Source organism: Uloborus diversus, chromosome 8, assembly GCF_026930045.1.
Source record: "Uloborus diversus isolate 005 chromosome 8, Udiv.v.3.1, whole genome shotgun sequence".
Taxonomy (NCBI): Eukaryota; Metazoa; Arthropoda; class Arachnida; order Araneae; family Uloboridae; genus Uloborus; species Uloborus diversus.
The window spans coordinates 150715565-150734435 of NC_072738.1; the positions used below are offsets into that span (position 1 = coordinate 150715565).

Consider the following 18871-nt stretch of genomic DNA (forward strand, 5'->3'; position numbering starts at 1 on the left):
TCTATGGTCTATCTTTAAAATTTCAAACCTCCTCAGTGTTGCCAGGCTTCGTTGATATTAGCTTTTTTTGGCTAATTTCAATCACACTTGACTAGAAAAAAACTTTACTGGATAGTTTGCCTAATAGTGTTTTCGCCTAAAAAAGATTCTGTAAAGTTGAGAAGGTGGTTTATTTACGACGCACATGGATGCCTGCATTATAAGCATAAAAAAATAGAAATCAAAGGACGCGGACTTCATTCCATGGTTAAAACAATAAGCAATTCGTGATTGCTAAAACAAAAACCCACCGAGCATAGCTTGGTTGTCCAGGTATCTTTTGTTTATCAGCTTAAATTTCTTAACGTTTTGCTTTTCAAGAATATTTAAAAAAGTATTGGAACATTAGAAAAACACGATTTTGCAAAAAAAAAACTATCTTTTAAAGGCGAGCAAGGCTTGGTCGTCGAGGTATTATCTATTGAAGGGATGATAATTTCCCCACACTTCTTAATATCCTGTGTTATTCGAAAGCGCTTTTTTTTTCTGCGTCAGATTGAGCTCGTTCCAATTTTCTCAACTAATTAGAACAGCAGATAAAAGAGTTTTAAATTTAGTGAAAGTCTAAGGCTCAACTCAATTCAAGCCCAGAGCTAAAGAGCAAAATATTACTTGAGACCACAACAATTTGAAAACAACTTTTCAAGCGTACACGGCCATTTTGCTATGTACAAGAGGCCTTAAATCTGTGAAATTGGGTATAAGTTAGTTTGGATCCTAGGGGAGGTCACTCTTTGAAGTGTTTTCTTTTTTTAATAATTTTGTTACACCAAGTTCTATATTTTTACCAAGTTCTTTTTGTCTTCAGGTTGGAGTGAGATTCTAATTTTTTTTCTTAATTTAATGAGCTTTTAACAAAAATTCTATTTTCTGCAGGAAAAGGATTTTTATTTTGTTTTAATCATAATGTGTATTTAAACCTGATTCTTTTTAACAGGTAATTTAAACCTCAGTGAACCAAATAAGGTTGGGAAGCAATCTTTGGGGGTTGGTGAGTGGCAGGGTGCGGAGCATTCCAGTCATTAAAAGAATCGTCAAATTTGCAGTTTAAGTGCATTTTAATTGTTATTGTTTAGGTTCATGAGGTAAGAATTAAACGTTGGCATAAATCAATTTAATAGCAAAGTACTTTACCTTGCGTTCGACGAACCTCACCGGTCGACTGGTAAGTAACCGGTTACTAACCGCAGCGTTCTATCATCAACCGGTTACCGCTCCGGTTACCATTCTAAGCTGTTGATTGGTTGATTGGAGCACGTGATCATTAGCTGTCACGTGATTAACTAACCGGGCGCTACCGGTCGTGCTCGTCGAACGTAAGCTTAGTCAGTGGTAAAGCTTTAAAATTCATTTTAAAATGTATGCAAGGTTTCATTATCAGACTCGATTAATTCAAAGAACCTAGTATTTATTAAATAGTTGTTTTATCATAGTTCATCCTTCACCTTTCTTGACCTGACCTCCACATGCTTAATTTTTTTTCCTCGAATTCCATTTTTCTTGTCGACCGATTCATTCAGGAGGTAAGCATCTCTCTTTTTTCTCAAAATTACAAGCAGTTGTAAAGCTTTATTAATTTGCGTCCTTTTTTCATGGATTCTTTCAATAACATCTTTCAAGTATACATTTTTTAAATAATTTAAGCTTGGCTCTTTAACAGTTCTATTTTTCGAAAGAGAAGTTCTGAATTTCTTAGGTCCATAAACAATTTGCTCTGCAAAATGGAAGTTATTTAACAAGACACGATATTCGCGATATAATCTTCTCATTTCTTTGGAAGACATGATGAGATTATGTGCTACGCATTCTCTGTTGCACATTTCCATTGCAGCCAGCCAGCGTACCTTACTTTGGGCATGGACCAAAACAAAATGCATTAAACTTGTCACAGTTATCATCAAGTTGGAGGGAAACTCAATGCTTTCACTTTTCCTGAAAATATATTTGCACGTTTCCCATTAAAAAATATACATTACAAAAAAGAGCTAAAAATATTGCAGTGAATAAGATCAAAGGCTAATATTTGAAAACTTATCAAACTAAATTTTAAGTTAGTTAATCTTAACATGCATGAGAATTTTGATAATGGAATCGGAGCTCAATTTAACGAGCCTCTGTTTAACGAATTTTGCGATTTAGCAAATTTTTCTTTTTTTCTGACTCAATTGAAGGCAAAAACCCCGATTTACCGAATAATAAACCTTGAATTAACGAATTAATTTAACTGCCGATTTTTTTTTTGTTTTCATTGATTTGAGTTACGTAATATTGCATTGTTTTCCAAACATATATCCGTCTTGTCCGAAGCAGAAAAAGACTTTTCTTGGAATCACCAATGCTTGATGGGTGAGAGGGCAAGAAAAAGAAAGAACTCAGAACTAGCGATTCTGATGCAGAAAGCAATAATGAAACTTTCATTAAAACTGTTCCTTTTTCTAATGCTCTGCATGGAATGGAAACTAAAAACATATCTCATGCAGAAGGCTGTAAATGACACAGTATTTTTTTCTCTCTATAAAGTCGAAAGAGAACTATTTCGAGTTAAGTAGTATCAAGAAAATAGGCAAAATCTATTACTCAGGGCAAAAAAATTTCAAATTAACTACTGTGTAATAAGTCGCTGAATGCAGAATAAAAAGTGCACATATTCTAACTATGGATATTTTTGTGCAGTTGCTTATTAGGGCTTTCAGATAAAGTAAGTTTTTTTTTCTCACCACGATATTACGAATCGCCCCGATTTAATGTATAAAAGTTTCGGTTCGGATGAATTCGTTAAATCGGGGTCCGACTGTATGTATGAACTAAATAATGCATGGTTTTAAGTAATAAAAGAAAAAATAATTTCTTCAAATCTGAAAAACTGAACTCCAACTCATAAATTATAAAACATTTCATTTATTGTATGGTTTTAAAAAATATTTTATTTTATTTAAACTAAGCGAAATTTGCACCTTTCAGCTAGAATTACCGAGATTAGATTCCTGTCTAAGTAGTTGAAACACAAGATATGTAGACATCATCTATTAATACTCAAACGCAGACATTTGGTCTTGACTAACTGTGCGTTAAAAAAAGAGAAAATGAGACCTAAGCAAAGTGCACAACAAGGATAAAACATTTGCCCATTAATTTTATTAGAACATTAATGTGATGACCAAGTTAAACATCATTCTACTCATCTTCTTTACAAATTTCTACTAACTAGCGGCCTGTCTCGACCTTGTTCTGGTTAAAAAGCGATCTATCTTAAATACAAATACAAAAGTGACGACCAGCAACAGGCTCTGGGCCCAGCTAGACTGGTTCCTAGTCAAATTACAATCCCCAGTGAAGATCAATGGCCCTCTTAAAACTATCTACTCCCTTGCTCATTACCACCTCTTCCGGTAAGCTACTCCAAGGTTCCACTACCCTGCTATGATAATAATTTTTCCTAACATCCATGTTAGCCTGAGATTTAAATAGCTTAAAACAATGACCCCTTGCCCTGTTTTCAGTGCTAAACTTCAGCCCTGTAACATCTTTCATTTTAATAAATTTAAACAACTGAATCATGTCCCCTCGGTCTCTTCTTTGCTCAAGCTGTACATTTTTAGCCTTCTAAGCCTGGAATCATAGTCTAAGTGAGAAAGTCCATTTATTAGCCTTGTAGTCTGCCTTTGAACACTTTCCAATACATTAATGTCTTTCTTCCATCCCATCTGCAAGCACTGTCCTCAATTACAACTCACCCCGGATCATGTTTTTAATTGTCAGGCCATTATTCGCGCCCTTCTCCAACTTGGAGCACCACCAATTGAAATCCTGTACAGCCATCGGGCTCCAGAATTAGCAGATCTTGTTATCAAGACTTTTGGAGACATCTAAACCTTTCGCACTCTGCAAGTCATCAGACACGACAACGTCTTTCTTAAGATAAGGAAACCAAAACTGAACAGCTTATTCCAAATGAGGTCTTACAAAACTTCTATATAAGGGCAGAACTTCTTTAGATTTGTTTGAAATAGATCTATTGATAAACCCAAGCATCTTTATTAAGCGTTATTGCTAGTAACATATTGGCTTTGTTACTAGCAATGCTGCACTGTTGGCTGAACTTTAAATCCTGACTTATTAAGACTATTATGACTCTTTATGTAACATTCATAAGAACGTTTCATTGGGAGTTGTAATTACTTAAACTGGAAAAGGAAATATGCAAGGACCGTAAGGATGCAAGGAATATGAACCAACTGATTTACTGCAGGTGATGAAAGAACAACATTCTAAGTCTGAAGCATATTATTTCATAGTGATTTGTAGTTTACTTAGTGAACCTCTTGTACTCGTTTTCTTTGGCCTCTACTTCACATGGCTTCATTTTTTTTTCCATGGCAATTTCTTTCTGATAGGATGTTTGTGACCTATATATTTTAACTATATCGTTTTAAGTGCTTGAATGCGGTCATTATGAAGAATATTTCTCCAAATAATTTTCATATGTATTTTCCTTTTCTTATTCAATTTCCTTCCTAACGAATGCTTCGTTATTGTTTGAACTCATAACTTTGAATGTACAATATTTATGCACAATTACTCTTCGAGTTGATAATTTTCTAAACTTAATGTACTTAAGTGCAACTATTAGCAGATGTTTCTCATTTCGATTTTAGTATGAATAAAATTCTTAAAAGAATACCTGAAAGGCATGCAAAATTACAACTTTTAGAAACACGGGTTATTATCGTCTATCTGCACTACTTGAATTTAAGGATTAATTGGTCCGAAGTGAATTTCAGTCATTATTCATTTAAATAAAATTAGAAGTATACACATTCTTTGACACTAAATGGTTTGCAATGTCAAAGGCTAATAGAATGCTATACACCATATCCTCTGTGGCCTCAAACACATGTAAAGGTTTTAGTGATTCTTATGCTGTGATTGTTTTTTCGTTCACATGTTTCCATCTCTCCGCATTTAGTTCAAGGAGAATCTTAAATTACTTTATCGCTGCAAATGCAGACAATCGGTGGTTGTCCTTACGTGTATAAGAATAAAAGAGTACGACTCATAAACTGGTAGCGAAGACAAACTATTGGTTTTAAAATATAGTGCAAATACTTTTATGCATTACTTATAGCCTATGTCACTCAGTAAGAATGCACCTTTCATATATTGAAAGAATTTTTCAAATAGGTGCAACAGTTCCGGAGATTACCTCGAACGTATAAACACACAAAAATCCGCTCTCTCTTTTTATAATATTAGTGTAGATACAAAACTTAACTGTGTTAATATACTAATTTTAAAGCCTTTATAAACTCAGACAAATGCAAAATTATTGCCTCAAAAACCCTGGATTAATAAATTTCAAATTATTGTGATGAGCAATGAACTTTTATTAATTCTAACTTTTGTATGCTTCTGAGAAGTTATTTACAACATCTACATTATAAGTAATTTTATTTTCAACTTTGGTTAATATGTTCTATATGATTTCCAATGAATTTAAATTTTCAAAGTTTGACTGTAATTAAAATTTTATTAAAACCAGAATATTCTTTGCAAGCAACATTTCTCTTAAGTACAGTCAGTGATTCTACAAGCCTTAGTCATTAACACTTATATAATTTCACAACATTTATATTATTTATTTAATTTCAAAAATATCACTTCATTTTTTGCTGCAAAAATTGTTTAATCACAATTCAATGCATTTCTATAAAAAATTTTATTGTATTGTAAGTGAAGTGACATTATCCTCTATTACTACCTATGGTCAGGACCACTGAAAATAGCCACATAAATGACACATAAAAAAGAGGATGTATTTGAAAAATTACTATATTTTAAAGGAATATTTATCATACAGTTATGTATTGACTCCTTGCGAAATTGGAAATACAGTAAAATCTGCAAAGTTGACCACCCTTGTAAGTTGACCAACTGTCTATGTTGACCGCTTTTGTCAGGAACAGAATCAGTCCTATCTTGTATAATGAAGGAAAACCTCTGTAACTTGACCACTTTTCTATGTTGACCACCTGTCTATCTTGACCACTAATATACACCTCTTTGGTTTGGAGTATTGTAAAAAACCCTTTGTAAGTTGACCACTTGGTTTATTTTTTTAAACTTTCTTCAGCATTTTATTTTATTTTATTAGTTATTTATTTATAATAATAATAAAAATTTTTAATAGCTTTCAAAGAATTTTTTAATGCTTTGATGACATACTAGCATTTTACTAACGAAACAGCAGCATAAAGCTTATGCTGCTCTTTACTCTCCAAACTTGTTTTTCATTTATTGTTCTATTTGAGATAGCTTTTTGTACTCTGTTCAATGAAAATAGGTGTCAGTAGAAAAGTTCAAAGTCTTTTCTTTCATTTGCAATATGTTGTGACAACACAGGAATTGTGCTAAAAAGAGCAGGCCCGAATCTATACATTTTGGGCCCCCCTGCAACAAAATATATAGGGCCCCTCCCTAGCAACCAGCAGTGTCTATTTGTAAAGCAAATAAGCCTTCATGCTAGTTTTTTTTTCTATTTTTTTAATTTCTAGTGCCGTTAACCCCTTTAAGGACGCAGGCCCCTCGCACTGCGGGTACGCAGATCTGGACCTGCTAATGAGTAATGAGTAAAATTACATGTTTCTGATGCAAGGGATTAAGAGATAGGACATTTTAATTTTGCTTTTATGAACTGGGAGAGTCGAGCTTGTTGCTGTTTGTGCCATAAGTTTTACATAAAAAGGTTTCAAAAAGAAGGTTAGTGGAACTTGAGATTAATAAAAAGTATGAAATATTAAAAATAATTGGAAATGGAGAAAGCCAGAGAAAATTAGCTGGCATATTTGGAATTTCTAAAACTACAGTGTCTAATATAGTTAAAAACAAGGGAAAAATAACAAAAGTATTTGAATAGTATTTTTAATTATTGTTTCACTTTCAATAATGTTAAACTATGAAAGTGGAGTTGAACAGAAAGAGTAAGGATGAATTCCTCAAAAAAAATGAGTACATGGTGCAAGAAATGACAAAAAAGAAAACATTAGCCCCCTTTATAAGTTGACCACCTGTCTAAGTTGACCGCCAAAGTACTGCACCGCGAGTGGTCAACTTACACAGGTTTCACTGTACTAAAAAGCAATTGTGTTCAAATGAATTCACAATCAAAAACTATTGTCAATGTATACCTTTTTGCAGGGAAGAAAATAATAGCTGGATACTTTTCAACTGTATACTCCCAAGGTAAATCATTTTCATCACCATTAATTCTGAAAAAAAAAAAGGAAACATATTAATTGTTCAAGTCATAACATTAATATCATCAAAAACATGCATACATTATGATGCCACTGAATTACCTTGCAAACTTTATGTCACTAATATTGGAAAAATAATCTGCAACACTTAGAAATACATGAGCAATTGAGCTACATGGTCCACACCAAGGAGCATAATACATCAAGACAACATCCTAAAACAATATTAAAGCACACTTAGAACTCTAAACCCAGCCATTTTTTTCAGCAAAACATTTTTTTTATTTTAGCATTGTAAATAAAATAAGAAATCTATAATAAAGTATTGTTACAAATTCTGTAAATAGTAATTATTTTTATGATTAATTTGTTGTAATTTAGCTACATTTGGCATTTATTCCATTATTTTTCATCTAAAATTATCTTAGTAACGTAACTTGTAAATAGTTTCTTGCGATGTACATACACCCCCCTAACATTCGACTGAAGTATATGGTTCACGGATAACATTTGTGAATGGAATAAAAAGAAAACATCAAGAAACATTTAAAATTTTGTCCAAACTTCTCTAGGATTTATAAATAGCCTACACGCATGATAAAGTTTTAGCTTTGTTTTTTAAACTGTCTGCGCCGTTAGCTCTGTTATTGTTCCTTCGCACTGTGTTTTCGCATATTTGAATGTAAATACGTGTGTAACCGTTGAGTTTGCGATGTCAATTGACATTTGCCTAATTGCTATGGTTGATTTAGCAGTTGCAACTACATTTCCTGTACATAGCTGTAAATTAATCTCCTGTGCTTTTCTCAAGAACTGTGTCGTCATTTAAAGAAAGTTTGAAGTTGTATCATGAACTCTTAACAGTATTTTTGAAAAAAAAAAAAAAGAATCGACTTCAAAACTGCAGTTGGAAATTGCTCTAAAAAGTAAAAAATGATTTTATTCTTTGAACTACGATACTACTTTTCAATAATACTTTTAAACATAATTTTTGAAGTTGGCACAAAAACGATAGGGAAAACGTGTAACCATTTTTTGTTTATATTTTTCATGAAAACCAGTCAAAATTAAGAACGAAATATTAATATTGTAATAATAGAGATATGTTATTATTATCGTAATATATGTGAATGTTGTTGAAGAACCTGGGTCGATTAAAATTTACATTTTTATGCATTCTTAAAAAGCTAAAACAATATAGTATCTGCAGGAAACATTGAAATCTTGCTTACATTACAAAATAAGAAGTTGATTTCTTTAATTTACATCAATTTGAGAGTCTGCTTTTTTTATTTTTCATTTCTTTTTTTGTAATCCATAACTAAGCAAAGAGCATATTACATTTTAAAACTGAAAAAGATTTTGTTTTTCAATTGTTACTTTAGGTGGGATTTTAAAATAAAAATTTACACCAAGAGGTCTAGTCTCTGCCCATACGTAAAATAGCATACATTAATCATGACGTCATCATTCAAATGCATCGTAACGAACCCTAGCAACGTATGCTATTACTGTCCGTACGGTAACTGCTTTAATCTCTACCCAAAAATTCCGAACGTTCGCTAATATTTCCTACGCCAACGCTGGATAACGTTTAAATAAATATAAAATTTTATATCAACAACAAAAATTTCATTACTTTAGTTTCATCTAAGACAATTTCAGAAAATGTGGCACCGGAGATTTCTTCAACACAAATATCTGCATTTTCGTTACTTTTACAACCATCCAATTTTCGTATGGGAGTTCGGAAATGACGACCAAGACTTCCAGCCGTGTAATTTTTTATGAATTCCACTGAAATGATAACAATACTAATAAAATGAAGTATGTATGACATGAAACAGACTTTATATGAAATGAAAGACATTTACCTAGTGATTTTTTGTTTATTAGGCCCTCTAAAACATACTGCTTTTCCTGCTGTAAAAGATACCTTGATAGTTATTTAAATACATAATGTTTTAAAGCATATAAATTGATTTCCTAAAAAAATATATAAAGTATTGTATTACAACAATTACCTAATATGCTTCTGTCGTACAAGAACTTAGCTGGATGCCTAATATATTATGATGAGGGTGTTATGAAATATATTTGTAACTTTAATTTAAAACAGAACTATGTATCAGGGCCATATTCAAGGGAAGGGATATATTTAGGGTCCAAACCCCCTCCAAAATTTCTTAAAACTATTTTTAAAAAAAAAGGCTTTGTATTATACTTATTTGCTGGGGGAAAAAATTATTACTATTTATTTTCTAATTGTTAACATTGAAGATTTGTAAAAAACTCGGTGCTTTATCTGCAGGGGAAGCTGTTCCCAAAATATTTTGTTTATTATTGTTGAGGTAACACAAATTTAATGTCAATTAGTTTGAAATCACTTTTTAAACAAAATTAAAGTCTATGTTTTAAGTTAAAGTTTTTGGCCTAAAAAAATATACAGTTGACTCCTGCTACAACCTTTTCTGGCAAGTTATCTCGTTTAGAGATTGTTCAGCAAGCGATTATTAGCAGCACGTGAATTGTTTATTAAAAAAAATATTATTTTCGGCAGATTTGGCGAAACACGAAACTTTGCTGTGGCAACCCTAGTTTTGTAACAATGAAAAATCCAATCCACAATGGCTAAACTTAAGCTGATGCGTCGGCTTATGCAGCATAAATCATCATCATGCTCACTTTTTAAAGTTACAAATATCATTATTGGATCTACTGTACAGTAAAACTATAGTGCATTTGTTTTTCTTACTTCATACTGTACGTACTGTACTGGTTTATTTTATGCCGCTCTTTCCCATTAATCATTGCTTTTGTGCATCGTAGCAGTATTTTATGTTGAACAAAAAGTTTTTTTTTTAATTTAAACTACAAGTAAAAATTCAGCTTTTTATATAGGAAACAGTAATGTATAGTTAAGAAATGGTTTTTAACAGTTTGAGGTGGTGTTTACAAGTGCAAAATAGAATTGGGTATGTTGATAAAAGTTTTTTCACATACACTTTTCACAGCGCGAAATTTCGACTTACGCGAAGGGTCTTGGAACGCATCCCTCGCGTAAGTCAGGACTCGACTATATATCTATACAATAAAAAGATGCTTTTACCCAAAGAATTTTTTCCAACTACAGCAGTTTATATGCATCCATCAATATTCAGTACTTATAGGTGACTTTAAATTTTGGAACATACTTACATAGTTCATCCATGCAAGCGCAATAAAAGTGTATTTGACTAGACATAAAAACAAAAAATTGTGCAGTACACACAAAAGAAAGAAATAAAAATCGCACATAAGCAAACTTTACCGTCGTTTCAATGATAACAGCAGTAGTTTGATGATGGTTATTAGAAACATCTATCCCCAAGTTCTCCGCAAAACTATGATACAAAATAACATCCATTGCAATAAATGTCAGAGTTCGGTTAGTTTGGCACCCCAATCCAGAGAAGTTATTCTGCCAGGTATTATTATCTGAAGTTGGAAAACTGGGAAAATTCAGTTCGGAGTAATTTAGAGCATATCTAAGGCGATGGCACAACCTTTTCTCATTGTTTTGTATCATTGCTAAGATCATGTCATCTTTCAATTCTGAAATTTCTTTCTCGGAAAGTCCTTTGTTGATTGCCTTGGAAGGAAGTTCAGTGCCACAGTGAATGCTCAATTGCCTGTACGAGCCAAACTTGACAGGGAATGACACTTCTACATCACTACAGTTCCTAAAGTTCGTAAGCTCTTTGACATTGAAACTTTTCAATATGAGTTCTAAAGTGTTTTCACATTCGGAAAGCTTCATTTGTTCTAAGTTTTCTATAAAATGATGAAGACACATTCTACAAAGACAAGTCTGAGTTAACTTAAGTTTGAAATTAGTGGTCCGGCAGCAAGTTAAATCACAGAGGTCGGGACGTCGACGGCATATATCAGAACTATGCTCTGAATCATTCCTGTGACATTTTTCAATGATTTTTGTAAGCTCTTCTTGCAATACATGCCGTCTTAGCACCAGGCGATGGATGAGAGATTTGATCAGCTGATGATCTTTACAATTATTGTAGTCCAAAGCTACTTCTTTAAACTAGAAGAAAAAATATAAACATATGAGGAATATTAGAAAAAGCTGAAAAAATTCAAAAGAAAAATAACTGGTAAATATTTTAAACCTTTATAAAGATAATTCAATTACTTTTAACAACTTTACACCAATTATAATTTTTTTTAAAGAAGTTTAAATTTTGGAGTATTGAATGATTTGTACTGATTCCTGGGTGTAAAAGCAAAGTTCAGCATTGAAAGTAAAGAGAATACTTTTATACAAACTCCATTTCTAATTTACACACAATTCACATTGCATGAGACTTAATAATTCAAATATGAAATAAGAAAAATTTATTGAGTAATGAGTACTAAGAAACCATTTAAAAACAATAATCCAAACAGTGGTTAAGTCGCTCTCTTTGTTTCGAAAAACCAACGAAAGTCTCGCTGAGTAACCAGTTTTGTGAAACGGTCAACGAATAAATGCTCTTATTTATTCAGTGTACTAAAAATTTCATCAGGAACATTTTCTGCAAACTAAAGTTCAGGTCATATTACATCAAAGCTCTTTTGCATTTTGTATTTTGATGGCTAGGATATTTTTCAAGATTTTCTTTCACTGAAACTAAACAGATTTAGGAGCGAGGAAAAGCCAGACAAAAGTAATAACTAAAATGTTTTTTGAAGAACAGGCTGTAATAGAAATTTGAAAACTGTTTAAATGAATTTCAGAACCAAACAACAGCTTGTCTAACACTCAATCCCAGTTGACTTGCAGGATCGTATTGACCCTAACTGAATTTCTTTTTCCTCTCGACCTTAATTTGTTTTGAGGACCTTAGTTTTTTAAAAATAATTTTTGTATGAAATAAAATCTCTCAATGTGTCTTAAAAAATGTTTTGGTGTCTAGATATTTTTCTGATACAGAGAAAGCTTTTGGGGGTTAAGAACATAGAGGTTTAAAAGTTGGTGGTGTAGAAAACTTTTATATCAAGGAACTGGATGTATGGAGGTTCGACTTTATATATAACAGGTTGTACACTGATATCATCATAGGTTCACTATTGTATCAAGACCACCAAAGCAACCAGCATTCTCTTGGAGGGGCTGCTGGTTTATAAACCCTCTCTTATATATCATGCTCCAGAGCAACAGTAAGATATCATACTGTTGTTTCCAGACTTAGATATCTTACTGCTGCTTTGAGACCATGATTATATGGTTATGCGAAAGACTTAAATTGGAGAATGTCCAGTGATTCAACACAAATATTCGGTCATGTACCAATGTCTTTGGTATATGAATGTTGATATTTACCAACTAAAGTCAACATTTAACAGATTTTAGAGTTTTAGTCATATACAGTTCCTTTTTAACCTGCAAGACCTCTATTTTTGTAACCTTTAGTCCTAGATGTACACTTCCAATTGCAAAAATGTCCAAAATCAGATGCAGGGTTAAGATATTGAAAATTAGAAGCAAAAATAAAAATGAGTCAAAAATACAAAATTTAACTTTATATACGGGTTCTAGGTCCCTTAACTTCTATTCAGAAAAATAATCTCTATTGAAAAATAATTCCAACACAAAAAGTTTGCAATTAGTACGACCAATATTCCCCGAGATATGAAACGCAGCGTTTTGTGACTTACACCACTTTACACTCGACATCAATAACACCTTTTGGGAGAAAATATAGCAGTTAACGAGGGTTTTAAATTATATGTGTGTGCATAGAGTGGTTTTTCAAATTGATTGAGGTTTTGTAGGAGCGTGTTTTTGCGTATCATGGCATAACATTTGCATTTAATTTTGAATAGCAATGAAAAATACTTTGTTTTTGTTTTTTTACTAGGACAACCTATCATTTTTCTGAAAAGGCTATAAGTTCCAATCTCATCTTCTGTATGGTCCCTTAAAACTTTGAACTTGAATATTTTGTTTTGAGTACACAAATGTCAAATTCTTTAGTTAGGGGACCTAGGGATCGTATAAAAAGTTAAATTTTGCATTTTTTGACTCATTTTTATTTTTGCTTCAAACTTTCAATATCTTAACTCTGCATCTGATTTTGCACATTTTTGCAATTGGAAGTATACATCTAGAACTAACGGTTGCGAAAATAGAGGTTTTGCAGGTTAAAATGGAACAACCTGTATATACTAGAAAATGACCTGACAATGAGACACGATGGATATCATTTTGGGGTATTTAAATTAGTTTTGGAGCAGGAAAACTTATTTTCGTCCGTAGCTTAACAAAAGCAAAAGATCATTTTCCCTCTCAGGAAATTCTTAGAATTTCTTACTTGAATCCTTTTGGGTAAAAATTTTAAATTCTCTCTTAGTCAAAATAAAGGAGCTTCATTAGATTTTGAGAGGGAAAAGAAAAAGACTTAAACAATTTTATACTTTTTTTTCTCATAACAATGTACAGACTTTAAGGATCATATGCACTTTTTGCTAAAAGTAATTGAAATAATAGCAAGGGAAAAAAGTATTAAAGCTTACCAGGCTATAATAAGGCGAATACTCTAATAATATATTTCTTGGAGTGAACAATATTATAGTGGGTTTATTTTCTATTGTCTCGGCTAGAATTTTACTTTTCACACCAGGAGGAGTAATCCATTCTGATACCTATAAATTAAATGAATCATAGTTGCATAATTTGTGAACAATAAAAAACATTAATTGATACATTAAAAAAATAGCAAATTGTTACATTGATTTTATATTGCTGTACACAATGCTGTAGTTGTAAAAAACTCAATTTGGAGTTTGGGGGGACTCACCAACAGAAAAAGTTGTTTGGAACAAATTTACATTATATTTGCATTATTTGTACGTTTGGAGGGGGTATTCCCAAAGTGGGGGTAATGCCCCCCAAGCTGTAGTATGTGGGGGGAAGGGGTGTATTACCCCCCCCCTCCCCACACACACACTACAGCACTGATTGTACATCAAACATTGCTATGAAAACTTTTAGAAACATCACAGGGCAAACATTTTTACATGGGTTAGTGTTAATGTGTTTAGCAAGGGTTATACATGTTTTTTGAATGCAAGCATCCAACAGGCCAGACTCATTTCGGATCATGAAAGTATTTGTTTTCTAAACAAAATTTAAAATTTCAACATTTCTAGAAAACAAATATATTTATAGAGCAAATAAACTATTCATAATTTTTTGTTGAACTTAAAAATGGGGACTTATAGCTAGAACGAGCTATTTAAAAATATTTTTGAGCTTTTTTTTTTAAATTAAAGATAATACACACATGATCAAAGCCAGCAAATTTTGGGGATGGGCTGTTTTCATCTCCTTCCCTCTCTTCTCCTCTAAAAAATTTTACAATCTGCATCATAATTTGCGAAAATGGGAAATGTCCATGGGAAGACATCAATTGACAATAGCCATTTAAAATTAAATGCAAATTTTACAACTGCTAGTGATAAAAGAAATGAAATAAACAACTTTATACCGAAACATAATTGAAATCTAACGACCAAACGGCACGACCTTGAGGGTCACGGATTTGGACAAAACTCTAGCTATAGGTCCATTCCCACTAGATATGAGCGCAGGTAAAGTGGTTTGACTGCATAGGCCCTAGTTTCTCTGCAACGAGGGTCCAAATTTGCTAGTTTGGCCCCAGAAATCCAATGACGTTTCCATTGGAATTTCAGAATTCCACACTGTGTTTCGATCTCCCAACACCTTTGGCATCTTTTGTTAGTAAATTAAGTATAAGGGAGAGCACTTATTTATTTATGGGCATTATCTAAGTTATTTGAAAAGTCGAAACGATTTTGTATTTTTGTACTTTTGTGTGCCATGTGCAACAAATCAGAACTTTATCTCTTCTCCCATTTTTTGCTTATCTATGTGGGATGCCTTTGATAGCAGACGATAAATATCCAGTTAAAGTAATTGTTTTTATTAATAAACAATAAATACCTTTTACTAACAGACGATTAATATAAAACGAAAATAATAGTTTCAGTTGCAAACGATAAATATCCCGTAACTATGCTATTTTGGCATTAGAGTTAGTGAAATTAAAAATAGTATTCAATTTGAATTTGAGAACCGTTTATTAAAAATTAGTATTCAACGTAATTAATTTAAAAGTAAGCATGCAAACGCCTCATACTGCAGTACAATAGTAGAAAAATGTGATACAAATGGTAATTTTAAAGTCAACTCCATTGCATTTCTGGGTCCAAATTATCAACTTTGGACCCCTGTTGCAGTCGAACTAAGGCCTTTGCAGTCAAACCGCTATAACTGAGCTCATATCTATTCGGAATTGACCTATATCTAGAATTTTGTCCAAATCCGTGACTCTCAAGGTCGTGCCATTTGGTAGTAAGTTTGTTTGTTTAAACCCATAAAGTTCCTATTTTGGCAATGGCCTAGAATGCATGAAAACTATTTACATGTTTCAGCTTTCCATAAGCCCATTTCAATATTTCCAAATGTGTAGTAACATTTTCAGAATAAATCTGAAATGAAAAATAGGCAAATTAAAGATCATATTCCCAAAAATATGTATCTGTTTCAAGAAACATAAAAAAATACTTACTTCTGTAGAATTCCAAAGAAATAACTGAAAATTTGATTTTAGTTTAAAATTTATTGCATCTTTTTTGTTTGTTATCACAGCAAAACATATCCTTCTGTTAGGATCTATATTGAAAAAATAAATAAATAAATATAATAACAATAAATAATCAATAGTTAAAGTTAAAACTAAAATTATAATTACCTGTAGTTAAAGCCTTTAAAGAAGCTGTATAAAACATTGTATAATCGAAAGGATATGACCCTTCACCAAATTCAAAAAATGCAACTAAAACAGCCTAAACAGAAACAAAAAGTAGAAAAGTACCATTAAAATATTTATAAACATACACATTTAATTACACTGCATGTATATAAAAGACAAATAACAAATGTGCCATTTTAAAATGCATGTCAGCCTAATGAAAAGAGATTTTTGGAATTTTAGCAATTAGTACAGTAAATCTGCCAACTTTTGTGCTGCAAGTTCTAACAGTCTTTTATTCCAATTTACTTGAACAAGTCGAACATGCCCTGACTTCAAAATTATACAATGTTCTTTTTCAGTTTTTGAAAACATTCAACTTACAGAAGAAACAGTGAACTAACTTTTTAACAATAGCGCAGAGTTCTATATTGATGCGAGCAGGTAAATGTGTTTTTGAGATAGTTGAAGAAAACAGCGTTTTGGATTTAATACTAGCAATTGGGGACTGTTGGAATTAGATGTTTTATTTTTAGCAGAAACCAAATAAGCAAAGCTGGCACAATATAGCTAACATACAATAAATGAGAAAAATATTTTTAAAAAATGAAAAATGTGCGGTTACCGAGTTACTTGCTCATCGCAGCATGGTCATCAGAACTTATTTTCATATGTAAATAGACAAAATTCTGTTCAATGTGTAAAAATTAATATAAAATAAAACGAAACACAAAAGCTGAGTTCCCATGCAAGTTCAGCCATATGCATGTGTGTGTGAGGGGGGGGGGGGGTTATACCAAGTACTATGCAAAATTCACAGCAGTGTACTAAGAGGAACAAGAAAAAACTTTTTTTTTCCTCAGTTTCATATTCCAGAGTTGCAGAACAAATGACCAGTTTGTAGCATACTCAGTTAAACAAAACAAAACTAAAACCACACTCTCTTGTATTTAGTTCTAAGCTTTTTTTTTTTTTTTCAAATGAATTTTTTGGTGATGCAGGGCTTGTAGACTTTTTCAAAATTTTAGGGGAATTTTAGGAGCTCTTTATTTTTTTTAGGGGTAATTAAAAAATTTGTGTGATTACAAACAAGTAGCCTCTTACCATAGTTAATTACATAATAACTGACAAACAAAACTGAAAATACATTTATCCCTTATAGTACTTTTACAAAGAGAGAGTCGAAACAAAAGAGAAATAATAATTTTTTTAAACAAATTTATATTAAGTAGCCAGAAAGCACTTGAATTTGTAATCTTTTCAAAGAATCTCTTCAAAATTTGCTCTTTTGACTTTCAAAGATGTGCAATTCCAAGTTTTTGCAATTGACCAGCCCCTACAGACATGAAATTCGATTCAAAAATCATTACCATAATGTCTTGCCTACAGCGGCTTTCTAGTTTTTTTCACACCCTGTTTTAGTTGGCATAGAGCTAAACTTTCATTTTTTAAAACTCATTAATTCTTTATTTCAACAAATGTGCAAATCTCAATTCCCTCCCCCCCCCCAGTTGATCCCTTTTCAAGTTTATTCTTTGTCATTTTTCTTTTCAACTATTAATGCAGTGGTGCGAAACCTACGGATTGCGAAGTTTGCTGCAATTTTCGGCAAAGCACGTGCTTTGTTGAACATGCAATGTGAAAAGCTTCTAAAAAATTAATTTTTACTAAATGAGATATTAATTGGAAAAATCCTTATTCCCTGACATTGGTAGACTAGAAAAGGGCGCCCTCTTGAGAAGAAAGTGAAACTTTTTCATGATTGACTGAAAAAACTGCAAAACGGGAGAAAATCGTAAAAAACAGGAAATTGTGAGATGGAAGCAAAAAACGGGAGTCTCCCGTTAAAAATAGTAGAGTTGGCAAGTATGTATATATGATAATTACAGATTTTCTTTTAAATATCTTTTTTTTTTGGTAAGAAAAAATTTTATATTTCCGCATAAAAATGTAATTTGTTTTTCAACCTATAAAAATTCTTGAATCTACGTAATTAAATAAAACATCATCTCTTTGATACATTATTCTATCCATTTTTGCTCATAATATGAATTAAACGAATTTGAGATGTAGTATTTTGTTTTAAATAAAAATTTTTGATAACTCAAATTTTTTTTCGCTTTCCCTGCAGCTTCGACTCATTGAAGTTTCACTGTAGTTGGACAGTGAAAAACAGATTTGTAATGCATCTGAAAGTTTCATACACCATTATTCTAAGTAAATTGTTTTACAGCATAAAAATGAGCAAAAATAAAATCAGAGCTCTGTTTTAAACAGATTTACACAAAACATTGCAAAAATGCAGAGTGTACTTTATGCCACAAGATAAAGAATCACGCAAACAAATTAAGAGACAAACCTCATGTTTTGTAAGGAGGTCCAACAATTCTCCAGTATGATGTAAAGGAACCAATGGAGTGAGAACATAATCTAAGAAAGATATGATGTAAGTAGATATTAATGGCCCTTCATATCTTACAATCCCGACATCATGAATATGGACTAAAACAACAGGATAAGATACAATGTTGAATTTTTTACTGCATTCTCCTTCTGGCCACCAACAATTTACAGCAGCAAAAAATATCTATAATTAAAAGAACAAAATTTTATTCATTTCCCATCAGACAATCAAAATATTTTTTTTTTAAGTTACAATATTTTACCACACCAACTTGTATTAACTTTTTTTCTATGGAAATCCCTAAAAAGGAGTAAAAAAATGGGTAGTAAGATTGTGTTTAGATTTATATTTAGCATCCATTA

General features: G+C 32.0%; 1 protein-coding gene across 1 annotated transcript in view; it reads right to left on the bottom strand.

Moving 5' to 3' along the window:
• Nucleotides 1-733: 733 nt before the first annotated feature.
• The window catches only part of LOC129227778 (thioredoxin domain-containing protein 11-like), a 28030-nt gene continuing 9892 nt past the window's right edge, over nt 734-18871 (bottom strand). The window contains exons 3-13 of the mRNA XM_054862386.1: nt 18465-18692; nt 16106-16199; nt 15923-16026; nt 15777-15842; nt 13845-13973; nt 10603-11373; nt 9167-9215; nt 8932-9089; nt 7395-7507; nt 7224-7304; nt 734-1971 (exon numbers count right to left, since the gene is read on the bottom strand). Of these exons, the coding sequence (XP_054718361.1) occupies nt 1467-1971; nt 7224-7304; nt 7395-7507; nt 8932-9089; nt 9167-9215; nt 10603-11373; nt 13845-13973; nt 15777-15842; nt 15923-16026; nt 16106-16199; nt 18465-18692 (2298 nt within the window). The 3' untranslated portion in view covers nt 734-1466. The remainder of the gene's footprint in view (nt 1972-7223; nt 7305-7394; nt 7508-8931; nt 9090-9166; nt 9216-10602; nt 11374-13844; nt 13974-15776; nt 15843-15922; nt 16027-16105; nt 16200-18464; nt 18693-18871) is intronic.